Genomic DNA, 17,765 nt, shown 5'->3' with positions numbered 1-17,765 from the left:
AAATCTGCTGACTGACTAAGAAACAAGTGGACATAAAAATGGAACATAACTAGAAAAGAGCTGGTTGGTAAAGCAATAAGTTAATTGATTGAGCATCCCTTTCTGTAACAGCTGGCAAGCTGTACATGACTAAAAGTAATACACGTTTGATAAAACTATAGGCTAATTAAAAAAAAAAGCTGACTGAGCTTTCTCTATCTCAAGTCTCAGAATTTAAAGAAAAAGTTCATTTTAAATGTGTGTATTCATTATTCTCTTTATATAACCTGTATAGTTTATAGGAAGTATTAAAGAATATGGACCACTGTTTCCTTAAGCACACTTTTCATGAAGACTCTATTGCACACAGACAATTTTCCCATTGTCCCAAGACCCGCAAATATTAATTTAAATTCACATAAAGCAGCAACATTTTATATTTATTGTTTGTTCTCTCTTCCCTTTTTGTCTTTTGTATGTTTTTTCCTTATAAGAATATGTGAAAATGTCTACACGCTTTGCTCCACTTGTCCTCATATATTAAACTGTTTTTGGTGGTGTTTCAATGAAAATATTTAATAAAAACATTTTGTGTTTTTCAATACATATTTGAACTCTGCGCAAATTGTGTTGGGAAGATGGGTGTATGTGTCTCAGCTTGTCATCATCATCCTCCCGGTGTGTTGACATAAAATAGTACCGCACAAGGTGCCCCGGCATGGCGCGCATTGATACCATGTAATCCGCCTCCTGTGACCTCACATCCGTCTCTCCAGACAGACTTTTGTCTGCCGGCATTTTCTTTTATTTTCTCTGTGTCGTTTTTTTTAAGCCTGTTGGATTAATCGCTTGCTTTGTTGACCGGCAAAAAGGATTTTGACAAGCCTCCCATCCCCACAGTAGTCTGCTACACAATGCCGGGCTTTTCAGACCGAGATCGTGGCAGAGATAGAGGGTAAGTCAAGTGTTAGTTTGGTTCCTTAACGTTCGTGAAGATGAACAGCTTAGCATTACGGCTAACGTCAAACTGTCACTACTATATCCACGAAACATGACTGTTGTTTTGTATTTTATGTCACAACAGTGTGTTTTTTAGCTACATTCGTGTGGTAAAGCGTTTGACAGCGAGCAGTTTAACGTGACCAAACGTTCCCTGCAGCAACATATCCGTAATAATATCCGTTTCCTTGCTGATAACAGGAGGTAAAATGGCAGCTAACGGCTGAGCAGTTTTCCTGCTCGCTATCTGGCCGTGTGACGCAGCGGTGTCTCTTGCGAATGCACATTCAAGTCAAACATTTGTGTCGCAGAGGCCCAATTTATTTGTTATTAATGATTTGTTATTTGATTAGTCGTGTCGTCTAGCTACACTGTCACTCAACGGAAGACAAACAAATCAACACAGCTGGTCCCGTTTCCCGGAGTATGAAGCTGGTCACTAAACTTAAATCAGTAACTCACTTGTGTGTCACCGGCGGCGTGTATTTAATATATGAATACGCACGGACGATATTCAAGAGCTAGCAAACTCCTAAAGTCCTTCTCCAGTCAAAAATATGTTGTCTTCTTGTTCCTTCAGCTGGATGTTTGAGCGTCACTGTGCAGAATGATGGATGTGCAGAGTTTGACACCAGAAAGCTGTTTTCACATTTATTTGCTGAGGGAGGAAAGTTTCTCTGTGCTCATTGGAAATCTGATTTTAAGGGGTGGGCCTATGAAAACGATTTGTGACAAAACAGATAGTTTGGAGCCAATTCTGGTCCAGTATTCAACCTACACAAGTGTGATGTGGACATTTGAAGTCTCAAGCGCACAAACACTGAGAATGGACTCTATTAGTGAAGAAGGAGACATCTAGTGTCCAGCAGCTAAACTTTAGAAATGAAACATATTTGCATATTTATATGCTCTGAAATTTTAATTAGGGAGTAGAGGGAGATATTTTACATTTTTTAACTTTTTTTGGTAGAAAAACCATATCAGACACATTTTTATGCGTCTTAATACATGTCTCAAAGGGATCTTTAAGATTTGGTAGGGGAACACCACAGATGCTCCGTGTATGAAGCTGAAAGTCGACCAGCTAAATTTACTTTTAAAGATTTAAGATTTGCCTCTTGACTATGAACAGTTTCTCTGTTTGGAAAACTGTGCCACAGATGATGATTCAGCTGTCTTTTCAAGCTGTTTACATATCTTAAGTAATTTCTGCCTCTGTGTGGTTGATTTATTTATGTGGTGTTAAAAAAACTGACATGACCCTGATAACATTGCTATGTACCAACAGGGTTATTTTCATAAACTTGATGGTTCTCTAAAATCACAGAAGACATTACACGGCTGTTTCCACAGGCCCCGTACTACCAGTTGTGACTAGTTCATTGACCTTTCATATGTGAAACTGGTGGAACGCCCCTGTAACAAGTGCTGTTTCTGGCTGTGCTTCGTGTAACGTGTCCCTCTCTTTTACACAAGGTATGGTGGAGGACCCCCTCGTTTTGGTGGTGGTGGAGGAGGCAACAGGGGCGGACCTCCTCCAGGAAAGTTTGGCAACCCTGGTGAGAGGCTGCGGAAGAAGCACTGGAACCTCGACGAGCTTCCAAAGTTTCAGAAGAACTTCTACCAGGAACATCCAGATGTCACCCGCAGACCACTTGTAAGAACAGCTTCACAACTCACACAACAAATCGCTTTTCTTACTGTTTCATGTTAAGGCTGTCAAAACTGGCCAAGAATGACGTTCAATTATTCCTTGTTTGAACTATTCAAATATCTATTTTTGCGCATTATGTCCATAAGAAGGCAAACCAATATAACAAGAGACACTACTACTTGTATAGGTATATTTATTTCAATATGTACATGTCTTTTAAAAGACCTACATACCCACACATTACTAAATAAATCATCTCAGAGTGAGATCAAACGAATGATTCGTAAATTGATATGTTATTCGATAGCCTCATTTTTATACAAGTTAGTTAATATTCATACTGGTTACCATCATCTGAAGTATTTCCAGACAGGGCTTTTTAGATTATTCAGAGTCGGGTTGTGAGATCTCTGCCATCATTGTTGAATTATTCGCACGTTTCAGTTTGACCTACATTTAATTTTTAATCAATGAAAGTGATGTTGTGTGATTCCTGTCTATCATGCAGTGCTGCAGCCCAGGTCCACGCGAGAACTTTTCCACAACTGAATATTAATTTTCACAATTGCATGTCTTTTTTTTTTTTTCTTTGTTTTTGGTTTGTTTTTTTACAATTCAATTATATAATTGAATTTAGAATATTAATTGACATTCCTATTTCATGTGGAATTTGTGTGCATACTGTTGTTTGTGTCTGTTTTGACATTTTTATACTTCTTCCAATTCCAGCAAGAGGTTGAGCAGTACCGAAGAAGCAAAGAAGTTACCGTCAAAGGCAGAGATTGCCCCAAACCAATTGTAAAATTCCATGAAGCTGCATTTCCAAGTGAGTCAAAATTCATACTTCACCACCCAAATAATTTTGAGTAGTCATCTGCCGATCTACTGAAATTTGATTTCAGCATATTGTGTCAGAAACTTTCAACAATTTAACTTTATATAATATCTTAATTCTTCAGGCTACGTCATAGATGTCATTGCCAAACAGAACTGGAATGAACCAACTCCGATTCAGGCTCAGGGGTGGCCAGTTGCCCTCAGTGGCAAAGACATGGTTGGCATCGCTCAAACTGGGTCTGGGAAAACCCTTGCAGTAAGTGTTCCCCAACTATGATTCTTAAAATCCTTTCTACCCAGCAACCAAATAAAATAAATGTGTGGTTATCCTCATTTCCCAAGGCCTTAAAGACATAATACCACTTTTACCAAAAGCAAACTTTGAGCTCTTAGAAAGCGGTTTGTAGCATATTTTGGACCTTTATTCTTGTAGCAGTATTCTCTGTAGGATTTAGAGTAACAACCTAAATGAGAAAATAATCCAGTTAGATAATTTAGGTGTGGGGAGCATGGTCATCTGGCAAAGTGCTTTACTCTTAAGTGGGTTTAGGCAACGTAAGAAACTGCAACTTGAAACAGTCGTTAGCTGAAAGAAGATACACACCCTGCCAATGTTGTGAGAGTAAATATCTAATTAGCAGGCGGCTGGTGGTTAACAGGAAGACAGATATGCTCTCATGCGCATTGAGGTCAAATTTACATTTAGAACTCAGTCTATCATTTTTCCTTTTTTAGTACCTTCTGCCTGCAATCGTGCACATCCAACATCAACCATTCTTGGAGCATGGAGACGGACCTATTGTAAGTAAACAGTAAGATATGTCCTCTAATGTGTAATTCTGTGGTTTCTATTAGCACTGGATGATAAAAACAACAAAAGTCTTTAAGGCTATAACTTGCGACCCAGATGATGTCTGGTCTTCATGTATCACTGATTGATGTATTGCGCAGCTCTATATATTAGGGCTGTAGTCTGCTGGTCGATTAGTTGGTCGATAGGCTCTCGTTCGACTAAATTCTCATTGGTCGAATAATCTCCGTGCTATTTTCATAAGGAGAAAAGTGCTACATCAACAGCTTTCCAGGAGTAATCCATTATTTCCTGCGGCGGGAGGGACAGACTAACAAATTACCTGTGTATTCAAAACACCCCCGTTGTTTTCACAACTTTGAACTTGCCCAACCTGATGGAGACTGTTGGGTCTAACTGCACTCAACGTTTACTGAGCATTTACTGAATCTGTGTTTTTCCATAATGACACAACGAGAACCCCCGCCAGGCCAAAAAAAAATTTTTTTAATATTTGATAGCGTTTGGGAGCCTCTGTGCAGTGCTGTTCCGGTACGTGAGTCAACCTCTGTGTTGTTGCCTGGGAAATTATTGGTAGCGTGACTCTGTTAAGGAGTATGTTTGAATAGCCAGTGGGAAAGAGCGAGGGGCAGAGAAGTGACGGTGGATGCGAGCGGGACAGAGGAAAAGGTTAGTAGTACGTTGTCAATCTGGCAGTAAATGTACAGCACAGACTACAGTGTGTCAGCTAATAAATGCCAGAAAGTCATGTCTGTTGTTTCCCCAAATGCTGGAAAATTAAAGGGGGTTAGCTCCAAAGTTAGCAACGATGGGTTAGCATAACCTGAAGACACAAAACAGAGAAATATAGAACAGAGCCATGTGTGGCTGCTGAGTTTACTGTGCATTCTGTCCCGTTACCTCGCTCACAGCTTGACATGCCATGGCACAACTAAAGCCTGCTATACTGAGCTAGTTGAAAAGGGGCATGTGTGATCTCTGTCTGCAGGTATCCCTCTGTTTTGAAGGATGCAATATGCTAATAAATTATATGCATCTTCCTGTAGTGCTTGGTGTTGGCACCAACCCGTGAGCTGGCCCAGCAGGTGCAACAAGTGGCTGCTGAATACGGCAGGGCCTCTCGTCTCAAGAGCACCTGCATCTACGGTGGTGCACCCAAGGGACCCCAGATTAGAGATCTTGAAAGAGGTACGCTTACTTTGTTACTCTCTGTGAATATCACTGCTGATGAGCATTTGTTCTGATTTATGATTAAAGAGCTGTTTGATTGGCTCAGGTTCAGCTCAGAGTTTTTCAGTCATTTGTTATAATTGTGATATTTTTTTGTCTGTTTATGTTTAAGGTGTTGAGATTTGCATCGCTACCCCAGGTCGTCTTATTGATTTTCTGGAGTGTGGTAAGACTAATTTGCGCCGCTGCACTTATCTGGTGCTGGATGAAGCTGACCGCATGCTGGACATGGGATTCGAACCACAGATCCGCAAGATAGTGGAACAAATTCGGGTAAGTTATGTAATTTCCTTTTACTAGGAATAACTGACTAATTGTCACACTGCAGGACCTCTAACTAGCTGCTTTATTTATATCAATTATTTAACCAAACTGAAATAAAGAGTTGGCTGAACAGCTGCACAAATGCACCAGACAGGGGAATCAAGTAAATACTTGTGGAAATAGAAATATTTGACAGATGTATCCTCAAATTTGTAAAAGGTAAATGCGAGTGTTAAAGGTACTTTGAAGCAGGAAGAAAGCGTTGAAGTGCTCCCTCTTGTCTTTCCCAGCCAGACCGCCAGACCTTGATGTGGAGCGCCACCTGGCCTAAGGAAGTTCGCCAGCTGGCTGAGGACTTCCTGAAGGATTATGTACAGATCAACATTGGTGCACTGCAACTCAGTGCCAATCACAACATCCTGCAGATAGTTGATGTTTGCAGTGACATGGAGAAGGAAGACAAGTAAGTAGAGAATTCCCTCCATATTACTAGCATCAGAGTGTTATATCAGTGCTGGCTATAAGAGTTCCAGTTAGCTAGAGAGGAAAGTAGTTAAAGAACAAATTTCTTCCTAAACCTTAAATAAGTATATTATGATATTTAAGTCTGCTTCACTTTGTATTTCAATTCAACATGAACAATTCAATTTATACCAGTAATTTAAATCAGTAGTGGACTCAAATCGGCCAGCTGAAGCACAATGGCTGTTGCAGTGACAGACTTAAGTTTTGCCTCAACTTTTTTTTTTTTTTTTTGTCTCTCCTTTGTCAGACTGATCCGTTTGCTGGAGGAGATAATGAGCGAAAAAGAGAACAAGACCATTATTTTTGTGGAGACCAAAAGACGCTGCGATGAGCTCACCAGGAGGATGAGAAGAGATGGGTAAGGACACAAAGAATTTGAAGTTCAAATTTAAGCTATGCCAAATAAAAACAACTCTTTACCATTGGCCCAATTTATTGTTGTATTGCACACAAGCACAGAGAATTTCATTGAAGCTGGACTAGCGGTGTTTAATGTCCAATCTGTTGTCACAGGTGGCCAGCAATGGGAATTCATGGAGATAAGAGCCAGCAGGAGAGAGACTGGGTCCTTAATGGTGAGATTTAAAAAGTCACATTGCAAAAAAAAAAAAAGATGATCACAAGCTGCTCTGTAATTCAACTGAATACTGTCCTTCTCCCTTCAGAGTTCAGATATGGCAAAGCTCCAATCCTCATCGCTACAGATGTGGCCTCCCGTGGCTTGGGTCAGTATGCCATCGAGTTTCACCACTCTCTTATCAGTGTTACACTTATTTTAAAGAAAGTGGTTTTGCTTTCTTTAACTTTTCTATGCATTTTCTGAGTTTTTCTCACCTTAAGGTGGAGTCTTTGTGGCAGGCGCTAGGCATGACAGTCCCAGGCCTCGAGAGGGAGATGGATGACATATTGGAAGTGCTCAACTGGCTTGCCACCCAGTGGGCCTAGAGAGGTGAAAGCTCTTGTGTGCCAGTGATCTTCAAAAGGCTGTGTGGCTAAGCCTTTGTCTCTGACATGTTGTTGAAATACACACACATCTGTTCTCTGTCCATGGATTTCACCTGACAAATGCCATCCAGCTGTTTCCAACTCAAACATAAAAAAAAAAAAGAAAAAAAAAAGATATGCTTGATGCTGTGACTTTTGCCTTGCATGCTGTTGTTAGAGAGCGCTGTATTGCAAGTCACTTGTTTGAGATTTGGAACAATTGTTACCTTTCGGAGCTTATATATCACATAGCATGGGTGCTTGTGAGCCTGTCTAAGCTTTCGGTTGTTTTTTTTTTTTCCCGTCAAAGTGCTGGATCTTGAAATGGAGAGAGCAGTTTGAAATCTTGTATTCGTCTCTGAAAATTGATAAGACCTGGCACATGTGTTTAGGGGGTAGTGGGAACATCTAGTGAGAGGAGAAAGAGAGACAGCTCAAACCAAAGTTCCTCCCTCGCCTGCGTTTTATAGTCATGTCGAGACCTGCCAACGAGAGACATTTTCTCAAGTGAACACTGGCTTCTTGGAAGATCTTGCCTTGATGAGACTGATGAAGGGGGTGGGGGGAATTGTTTTGTGCTGGCTGAGGGGGACCCCACAGGGTTCAATGCTTGGGCCTTTTCATCTTTTTTTGAAGGGGCCCCTGTCAAATTACTACCTGGTCTATTTTGTCTTGGCAAGACGTGCAGTGCGGCCTTTTAATATCAAGCTTCTCTTGAGAGTGTACTGGGAAAAACGGACCTGCAAAAATGTACCACAGAATGGTCCTATATTGGCACATGAAGAGGCCCCAGTGCATATCGTGGCCCAACTGCGTAGAAGCTCCTGGATGTCACTTGACAATTTGTGGGGGATTTCGCTGCATTGGGAAAGGACTAGTGAATGCATACTCCTTTATGGTAAGACTTAAATCCATTTTTTTTCTCCCTTGTTAACAAAAGGGAGAGTGAGTGTCTTTTGGATCTTTTTGATTATGGTAAGCAATTGGAGTGTGCATCGTTTCTCTCTTCCCACAGTAGTATTCCCATGGAGTAGATGTGTACACAATATTCATGTTGCTTTTAACATATTTCCTCCGCAGCCTAATGACCATTTTCTTCCCCCAGGCTTCACAGTTGCTAACTTTTCCCTTTGATCTGGCTGTTGTGGTGTGCAAAATCCTGTGTGGCCTCCATGTTTTGTTTTGCCACACTGCAACACTTTCACAGATGTGGAGGATGTGAAATTTGTCATCAATTATGACTACCCTAACTCCTCCGAGGATTATATCCACCGCATTGGCCGCACAGCCCGAAGTCAAAAAACGGGCACAGCCTACACCTTCTTCACCCCCAACAACATGAAACAAGCCAGTGATCTGATCTCTGTGCTCCGCGAGGCCAACCAGGCCATTAACCCGAAGCTGATCCAGATGGCAGAGGACAGAGGAGGTAAAGTCTGACACTTGTTTACATTAATACGCTTGTGGTTTTCAAAAAAGATGCATTTTATCTTTTACTAGATATGAGATTTCCTTCTTAGGCTTTACATTGTGAACATATTATGTCTCTTAAGTGGAAATTATTGCACCGTTTTTCTTCCGCGTTCCCGGTCAATGATTATCTGTGGTGGAAATTGTAAATGAAAGTTTTGACAGCATTTTTGGTGCAAATTCAGGAGGCTTATCTCCACCCAGTTACCGCAGTTACAGTCAAATCGAGTGCACCTTCAGAGCAGCCTCCCTCCCCACGCTTAACTGATATAACAGCTACGTGAGTCGCATGATTCACCTGCAAGACTTGTTTTTTTTTAATGCCGTTAATCATCATTTGTGATGTGAAAACGTCAGAAATAAAAAGCTTGCGTTCTGGTATCAATTCAGTTATAAAATCCAAATGTACCGCGGAGCGTCTCTCCTGCTGGCTGCTGACAGCGCTGCCAGCCGGAGAGTCGATCACACTGAATCTAGTACTATCAGACCAGCACTCTCTTATTTTTCATTTTCAGTTCTTCCAATTAAATGGCGAAAAATGCTTTACATACATCATGTGAACAAGAATCCAAACTTAGGTTCTTTCATAACAGACCTGTCGAGTCTTAATAAAGCCATAATAAACATTTAAGTAATGGACGAAGATAAAGTCAGCAATGTTCACGTATTCCATGTCTGAATAGGGTTTTATTTGTTGTATCAGTGTCTCTTACTAAGAGTCTGAACCCACTCCTCTCCTTCTGTCCCTCTCCTGTCTTCATCTCATCCAGGTCGTGGAAGGGGGGGAAGAGGCGGCTACAAGGACGACCGTCGGGATAGGTATTCAGGAGGTGGGAGGAGCAATAACTTTGGTGGTAGTAGCTACAGGGACAGGGACAGTGATAGAGGGTTTGGCAATGGGCCAAAGAGTGCCTTCGGTGGCAACAAGGCCCAAAACGGTGGCAGCTATGGAGGAAACAGTGGCAACTCTAGTGGTAGCTATGGCAACAATTATAGCAACAGCAACGGACAGGGTAATTTTGGTGCTCCAGCAAACCAGGTGGGTGCCTTTGGTAACCAAAGCTTCCAGGGCCCCCCTCAGTTCGGGTCCATGCAGAGGGCCGCTCAGAATGGCATGAACCACCCGCCGTTCTCTTTCACCTCTCAGCCGCCACCACCACAGGGCCAACAGCCACCACCCCCGCCACCGATGGTGCCCTACCCCATGCCACCACCCTTCCCACAGTAGATCTGATATACGCACAATATATGGAACCAACATGATTTTCGTTTAGTCTTGAAATCTTACATTATGATGATGATGATTATTATTATTATTATTGTTATTATTCTCCTTTTGAACTGTTAAACTTTGTTTTGCTTACAGCAGTGTTGGAATTATTCAGTAAACCCAGAGCATTAAACTGAGTCATAGACGCGTCTCCTGTAGTGCAACTATGATCGCTGCACTTTTCCTTGACTGTTTTTTGTTACATTCCTCAGTAATTTATTTTTACTAGGTAATGCAGTGTTTTCGGTTTGTGGTATGTTTAAAGTGATGTTATGAAGATCATATAAAAAGGGAGCGCGTGACCCTTTTAAATAAAAATAAGAAAATGGAAACCTTGTGTTGTTTGTTTGTGTGTGAAGTTTGGGTTGGAAAAATGTATTAGAACTAGCTGTAAAGATGCAGGTCTTGATGCCTCTTAAACACTCATATCTGAACATACACTACACTAAGAAACAGCTCCTCACATTAATCAAAACATTGCATTTTTTGGGGAATCATGAATATTTGCAACCACTGGCCTACATGAGGCTGTTCCAGCACGGTAAAATATTACTTTAGTTTAGGGCTTCATGGAGGACACAGGTCATGTCAACAGGAGTTCACATCCTACAATTTTACAACATTTTGTAGGCTGATTGCAGTATTATCTTTAAATTTGACGACTTTTAGGCCAATGAATAATACAGAAGTTATTTCCCCCACCAGCATTTTATTCAGACAACATGGAGAAGGCTTTGGAGCAGTGTTTAGATTTTTACCACTAAAACCATTTAATGAATTTAAAAAAAGACATGAAAAACAACACAATTTCATCTTTTAAAAATGTGTCCTTATATTAATTTAATAGTTAATTGAATAAATATAATGAAAAAGTTAAACAGTTAAAGACCCTAATTCTGCTGCTTATTTCTGATGCATATTTATTCATAGCAACTGGCCCCAAATAACTAGTAAACATAACGCTATTATAAAACTTTTAGCTGAATTTCAAGCAATATTTAAATGTTTATTCAACTTCATTAAAGATAATGAATTCATCACGTGACACAACATTGTGTTACCCGGATGTAAAGATATCAGGATCATCATGTATAATAGTAATCCATGAATGAATCTGTTCAACATGTTCTGCTGGAGTTAAGTGAGAGAAACAAAGAGAATCTCCATGGAGACGCATCATTTATACAGTCAACCTTATTAAATATTTTAAGGAAACGGGTTTAGTAGAGAAAATTTAATGTTTTTAATTTTTTTTTCATTTTATTGTCTGCCAAACTACTGCTCCACAATCCAGTCCAGCAGGTGGCAGTAATGCGCCTTTAAGCTGGTTTGCCAACCGCCAATAAACACTAAAGAAGAAGAAACCAGTTCCGCTGTGTATGTCTATGGTGTCCATGGACCTATGTGTCACATGTCACTCCTGTGGATTTCAAACTTTCTTACTGCAGCATTCAAGGTTTATTTGGTCCGGTTGTACTTCTTACTAATGAGGATTCAGCTCTTCAATAGACGATCTTTGACATTTGCAGCGGCCTGTCACTTCCGTCCAGCATCATGTTAACTCCCTGTGTCAGAAGCGTCCTATCACAGCATGCATCCATATTACACATGAGGCCCTGCAGTCTAACACTGGCTCTGCTACACACCAGAGGACCAGAGGATGTGAACCAGGGCGAGAGTCTGCTGCAGCTCTTTGTGGACAGGTACTACATTTCTCCCGGTCAGAATAACATGCAGCTGTTTCAGCGCGGGATGAGCTGCAGCTACGGACCTCTGGGTGCGCAGCTCAGGAGGAACTTGCTGGAGCAGTGGTGGCACTCTGTGAGCAGGTCTGGAGCTCAGGTGTTTGGGATCAGTTCTCTGAGCTGCAGCCAGAGCAGAGAGCAGGATGGATGTGGGCAGCTGAGGATCACTGACTCTGAAAACTTCAAACAAACACTCGATCACAACGAGCTGAGCAAGGAGCAGCTCATCCAGGAGGTGCGCGCGCTCCTTCAGAGGTCACCATCTGTGAGAACAAACTTTCTTCAAGGTAGAGTTGCTGCATGACAGAAAGACTCAATGTTTGGCTGATGTGATGATTTCACATGTTGTAACCGCACTTCAGTGATACTGAAAGCATTTGAACGGTCTGTATAACAAACATCTATGGAGCCTAAAGCTGCAACGATTAGTCGATTCATCGATTAGTCGACCAACAGAAAATGAACCTATTCATCATTTTCTCTCTTTTTTGCCATCATCATCATCAGAAGAAGAATAAAAAACAATATTGAAGCTCATACAAATATAATAGATCCTGATGCTAATTGTGTGCCAAAGGTTTAGTCAATAAGTCACATTTTTACAATGAAAAATAGAAATATTGAACACTTATTTCATATAAATAGTGGTAATAGGGTGGGTGCCACAGGTTCACAAGACACTAGGACAACAAGAGTCATTTAAATATATATCTATAATTCTCCTGTTTCAATGTCTTCAATGTGAATAACACTAACCCAGGGGAGGATGTTGGGTCTCTGTAAACTGAAGAGCACGGTCTTGACTTGATCTATGTGAAAAGTGCCCCAAGATAACTTCTGTTGTGATTTGGCGCTATATAAATAAAGTTGAAATGAAATTGAATTGGTCGGGACACAACAAGACATTTGAGGATGTCACTTTGGGAAACAGTGATAGACATTTTTCACCATTTTCTAACATTTTATACACAGGGTGCAAAATTAACTTTTTTATCCACCAGCCAAACAGTCAGTGAATGTTCAGATTTTACCAGCCAGTCAATAGATAACCATTGTTTTTTTTGACCTGTGATTGAAGCAAATCTACCAGCCACTTGCATATTTTACCAGCATTTGGCCGGTGATTGGTTTATAGACCTGTAGAGGTTAATTGATAATGAAAATAATCATTAGTTGCAGCCCTTAATGGAGCGTAAAGATGTGCCTGCACAATTATACACCTTTTACGGTGTGTAATTATAATCCATTATGATAGATTTAGTGGAGTCTACCTGTGGACACAGTTCTGAAGTCATTATAAGTTTACATCTTGGATCGAATATTCACACAATAATCCACAAAAGGCCAGATTAGAGGTGGACAGCCAGGTTCAATGCTTCAGAGCTTCTGGGTGACAACTTTCAAAACATTTACAGATGTCCTGAGGATAGGAATTAGTAATGATTAGTAATTCTGTTTCTTTATCTGCTGCTCTGTGGGTTTTATTTGCTGCTTTTTACATCTTTAAATGAAAGATAACTGCCTTTTTAAATGAAAGCATTAAAGCGATCATAAAACGTAAACTTCTTAAAGTAGGAAAAATTAACTGTAAGATGAAACATGAAAGTACACATCACATCATATTTATATAGCTTTTTTAATTTCATTTTGCAATTTCATTTTTTTTATTATTAGTTCAGAATTTAAAGGCAGAATCGAGTCCTGCATTCACACTTTTTGTCACAGTTTGTGTGACCTAACATCGTCTTGATGTTGCGCTCCGATTTGTTTTCAGGCGCTTTGGAGCAGTTCGTCCCCTCGTTGGAGTTGGTGAGCAGGAAGTTGCCTTTCGGCCTCGCTGAGACCGGTCTGTGTTTCCAGCCCTCAGATGGCTCCGGTTGGTGAGGCTTCGTCTACTTTGTCATCTGTCTGTGTGTAGACTTGTGAAAAATAGTGATTGAAACTACTCGTTTTCCAGATGGGATTTTGGATAAATAATCTTTCTTTAAATTAGCTCACAATGACACATTAAAGCTACAGCTACAGTCCATCTACACAGGTGTTTTCACTCGTGTTGCCTGATTAGACCTCTTCTCTGGACTGTGTGGGTGTGTATAAACTCTCTCTCTATCCTGTTAGTTTGTTAATCCACCTAACTTCCACCTAATTAGAGGTCTAATCAGCCAGGATAATTTAAACACCTGTGTGGGTGCGCAGAGCCTTTAATAGCATCTCTGTGGTCTATGAAGACATTATAATGCTCTTATATTTAGAATAATCCATGACGTCATTGGCAAAACTTCCAAACGTTCAGTGAATCATTAAATGATTATTTATGGCAGAACATGAATGTTTCTTATTGCACTTAGTGAAGAAGGTCTTTTCACTTTTTTAAAGCTCGACAAACAAGCCAATCAAGCTACTAACTGTTCATTATTTAATTAACTTTTAATTTACTGAGTAATAAGTGCTACTACACAGATGGTGACAGAAAAAGAGCATCGCTTTATTTTTTTAACTATTAAAATACCATTTATAGCTAAAATAATTCTTATGTAGCGCTGCTTTAATCATATTATAATGTCTTTGTTTCTGTCAGCCCGGCTGAGGTCACCCAGACATCTCTGGTGTGGTTCTGCTCTCCTCGGACCTCCTCCCAGTGGCTGGATCACTGGGCACAGCAGCGGCTCAAGTGGTGGAGGAAAGTGAGTACTTGAGGAGATGGTCACCCCCCAAAAATAGTACTTTTGTTGCCGTAAAAGTAGATTTTTTTTTCCTGTACTGAGTGCTTCCTAAAATGTGCTAAAAGACAGAGAATCATGCTCATACATATTTCAAAGATTATCACAGACTGTAGTAGAATTTCCAGAATAACGCCACCCCCTCCCCAACCAGTATTTATAGAAAAATATCAACATATTGACTTCTTCAGTTTCCACAGTGCTACTGGGACTGCAGTCTTTTCAAAGGAAATGTGTATCAGATGCTTTTGTAAAGTTCCTTTAAAAAAAAAAAAAAAAAAAAAGTGTAGCATTTTACAGGAAATGTTTCATTCCTTATTTATTGTAATTCTTACTGGGATTGCAATATTTTTAAGTTGTTGTTGACTTCTTGTATGACATAAGCACATGATGCTGTGTATTGTCATGTTTAGTTTTGTTTATGTTGTGCAAAATGAGAAGTTTTCAAGGAAGACATCTCATCATTGTCCAAGTATGTAAGCAAGTAGAAAAGCAACGCTGCTCGTGTCCTTACCGCTTGTTTACACTTGTGTGTTGCCAAAATCTAGTATATTCCACCTCAGGCTAGTAGCTTTGTAGTTATTAGTACGCATACATTGGATTGTCTGACTAGACAACTGACAAGATAACGTTACTCATACTCCACCCTTGTCTTTTCTTTCGCTCATCCGTCTTTGTCCAGTTTGCCCTGTCTCCATCGGACTTCAGCAGCAGTGACGTCCCAGAGGAGGAAGTCGATCGGGCAGCGTCTCGTGGCGTGAGGATCATCTACAACTTCCCATGGGGTCAGGAGCCCCTGGAGACGCTGTGGAGCCGAGGAGACGCCGAGCTGCTGCGGACGCACCACGGAGTCCGCTCAAAACTGCAGGTCAGTCTGCTTCTTTCATACAGTGTCTTAATGTGTATTTACTGAGTCTGTATGCAGTTGGACTCTGCTGTTGTGAATGATTCCGTCATGTTAAAACTGTCTGATGAGAAACACAATCAGCCATTCACTACTGTTGTTGTTGCCTTAGTTCAGTCTAATCACATATTTGTCTTTTTAAACACGCTTCAGTGTCGAGACGGGCACAAGTCAGTCCCTCACGTTGTGTCAGTGACCGGGAACATGGACCGAGGTCTGATGGCCTTTCTGTCCAACTCATTCCAGCAGATCAAGAGAGAAGACACCAAGCAGAGGCTGCAGCAGAGAAAGGTGATGACAACATGAGCTCACGTGTAAAATAAATGTGTTAGCTATAACTTACTAACTCACTAAAGCATTTAGTGAAAGTTTCATTTCATTTTTGTTTTATTTTACTTCTCATTTCCCCTCTTTTGTTTTATTGTGTTCAGTGTTTCTGTCACTAAAGGTTTGGGTCACTGTTGATTTCAGGTTCTGAAGTTGCATCCAGTGTTGACTCCAGTCAAAGTGGCTTTAGATATCAGCAGAAGACCCACTATGGAATTGAGGCAGGTAAGAGAAACCTGCACTGACAATACACATCAATGATTCATTGCTTTACTCTTGATTAGATCTTGTATGTATGGGTCATACGGACAAAATCAAATGTCAATGTTTTCGACCAAACACCTCGATATCAATATTGAGACAAAATTGTAGAGATGACAAATGGTGCTTTCACAAATGAGATTTTTGATAAATAACCATTGGTGATGTGGATATAATGAATAAGAGGAAAAAGGCAAATAACAGAACAGCTAGAACAGTCTAGTAAGTTCATAAAATTACATCACTTTACTGTAATGTAAAGCCTTTAAATATATCATGATATTACGTTATCCAAAATCTAAGATGATATCTAGTCTCATATCACGATATTGATAATATATCGATATACCTACTTTAAAGTGACTGTAGTAGAATCAGCACCAAAGTACTTTATTGAACTTGTTCATTGGCTGAGCATTAATCAAAGTGACTTTATGAGTAATTAATTCCTTTGTAGGTCTGTGAAGGCCTTCTGCAGGAGTTTATGGAGGCTAAAATCTCTGCATGGCCTGGATATCTGGAAACTATGCCAACAGCGATGGAGAAGCTGAATGCAAAGTAAAGTGTTGTTCGCTGTTTTTATGCTACGCTTAAAATAGATCACGAGGATCAAATAAGCAACGTGTTTCTCGCTGTGGACTGATGCGTCTCTCCGTGTTAATGTATTCATAGGTATGACGAGATGGGAGTGCTTTTCACCGTGGTGATCGACGACAACACGATGGAGAGCGGCCTCGTTCAGGTCCGCAGCAGAGACACCACCATCAAAGAGACCATGCACATCTCTGAGATCAAGAACTTTATCTCCAGATACATTTCTGCTGCAGACAATATCTGAAATGACTTTTTGTGCGGCCGACTAAAAGGACGGTCTAAGTGTCAATGTGCTGCCTCAGTTCTGTATCTCCTTCGGGAACAAAACCATCGCACATCTACAGGTTGAGGGCTTGCGAGAAATATTTCTGCTTTAAGAGAGAATTTTTATGAAAATTAACATTTCCCTGAACGGTTGAATAGTTTGACTCACTGTGACGCAAAGAGGAAATGTGGATGTTTTATCCAGTTAGATATGTTTGGCTGATAGAGGCCGTTCTGTATGTAAGGGTAAAGAGAAGATACCAAACATACCAAAGTACCCCCCAGCTCTTACTGGCTGTGACTTCAGGACTGTCACTCATCCTACTGGCTCATGTACGTATATATTCCAGGTAAAGAGGTGGATCATTTATGTTCTAACTGCGTGTGATTGGGTCATGTTACTGTCTGCTCTAAACACTGTTAAACAAAGTGGTATCACATGTGAGGAGGATTGCTATAAATGTTAAGTGTGTTAAATTCTGTCTCACTTTTTATTAAAATATACAGTTTGTCTATTTGATATTTCAGTTTTTTTGTTGTGGTCCATGCTAACTGTTCTGTTATGAAACTAGACTTTATGTTTCACATCCCTCGTTTACTTCCTGCACTTGTCACTTTCATATATGAAATAAAACTGGACTTAAAATCGTGCATTTCATTCAACCTCCTCTGTTACATCATGTAATTATTTATTGCATAATATGTTACATTTAATTTTTGCTCTTGTCACCTTCATATATTTTATACACTTCATTTCTTTGTTCGCAGCACAGTCCATATTTCCTTTGTACTGTCAATATTTCATTTCAAGTTTTGTGATTTTAAATGTTACATTTAATTATTACCTTACTTTTGTTTTATTTTTATTCTTCTATGTTGCGTTTGTGGGAGCAAACACCAATACACATTCTTTGTATGCTGCATAGT

General features: G+C 40.2%; 2 protein-coding genes across 2 annotated transcripts; both read left to right on the top strand.

Moving 5' to 3' along the window:
• Nucleotides 1-733: 733 nt before the first annotated feature.
• Nucleotides 734-10,355, top strand: LOC137175478 (probable ATP-dependent RNA helicase DDX5). The gene is made up of 13 exons (XM_067581092.1): nucleotides 734-934; nucleotides 2,455-2,635; nucleotides 3,362-3,458; nucleotides 3,592-3,725; nucleotides 4,205-4,270; nucleotides 5,327-5,468; nucleotides 5,623-5,783; nucleotides 6,065-6,237; nucleotides 6,547-6,657; nucleotides 6,813-6,874; nucleotides 6,965-7,024; nucleotides 8,491-8,712; nucleotides 9,524-10,355. The coding sequence occupies exons 1-13, from the start codon at nucleotides 894-896 to the stop codon at nucleotides 9,979-9,981; spliced, it is 1,908 nt and encodes a 635-aa protein (XP_067437193.1). The 5' UTR covers nucleotides 734-893; the 3' UTR covers nucleotides 9,982-10,355.
• A 1,017-nt stretch (nucleotides 10,356-11,372) lies between these two features.
• On the top strand, nucleotides 11,373-17,489 carry polg2 (polymerase (DNA directed), gamma 2, accessory subunit). Its single transcript, XM_067581082.1, has 8 exons — nucleotides 11,373-12,055; nucleotides 13,543-13,648; nucleotides 14,347-14,452; nucleotides 15,171-15,356; nucleotides 15,546-15,683; nucleotides 15,864-15,944; nucleotides 16,438-16,538; nucleotides 16,653-17,489. Exons 1-8 carry the CDS (start codon nucleotides 11,578-11,580, stop codon nucleotides 16,816-16,818), a joined length of 1,362 nt encoding a protein of 453 aa, XP_067437183.1. The 5' UTR covers nucleotides 11,373-11,577; the 3' UTR covers nucleotides 16,819-17,489.
• Nucleotides 17,490-17,765: the final 276 nt, after the last annotated feature.

Source organism: Thunnus thynnus, chromosome 3 (genome assembly GCF_963924715.1).
Source record: "Thunnus thynnus chromosome 3, fThuThy2.1, whole genome shotgun sequence".
Taxonomy (NCBI): domain Eukaryota; kingdom Metazoa; phylum Chordata; class Actinopteri; order Scombriformes; family Scombridae; genus Thunnus; species Thunnus thynnus.
The sequence above is the reverse complement of the archived record's forward strand: the minus strand, read 5'-3'. Positions and strand labels throughout refer to the sequence as shown.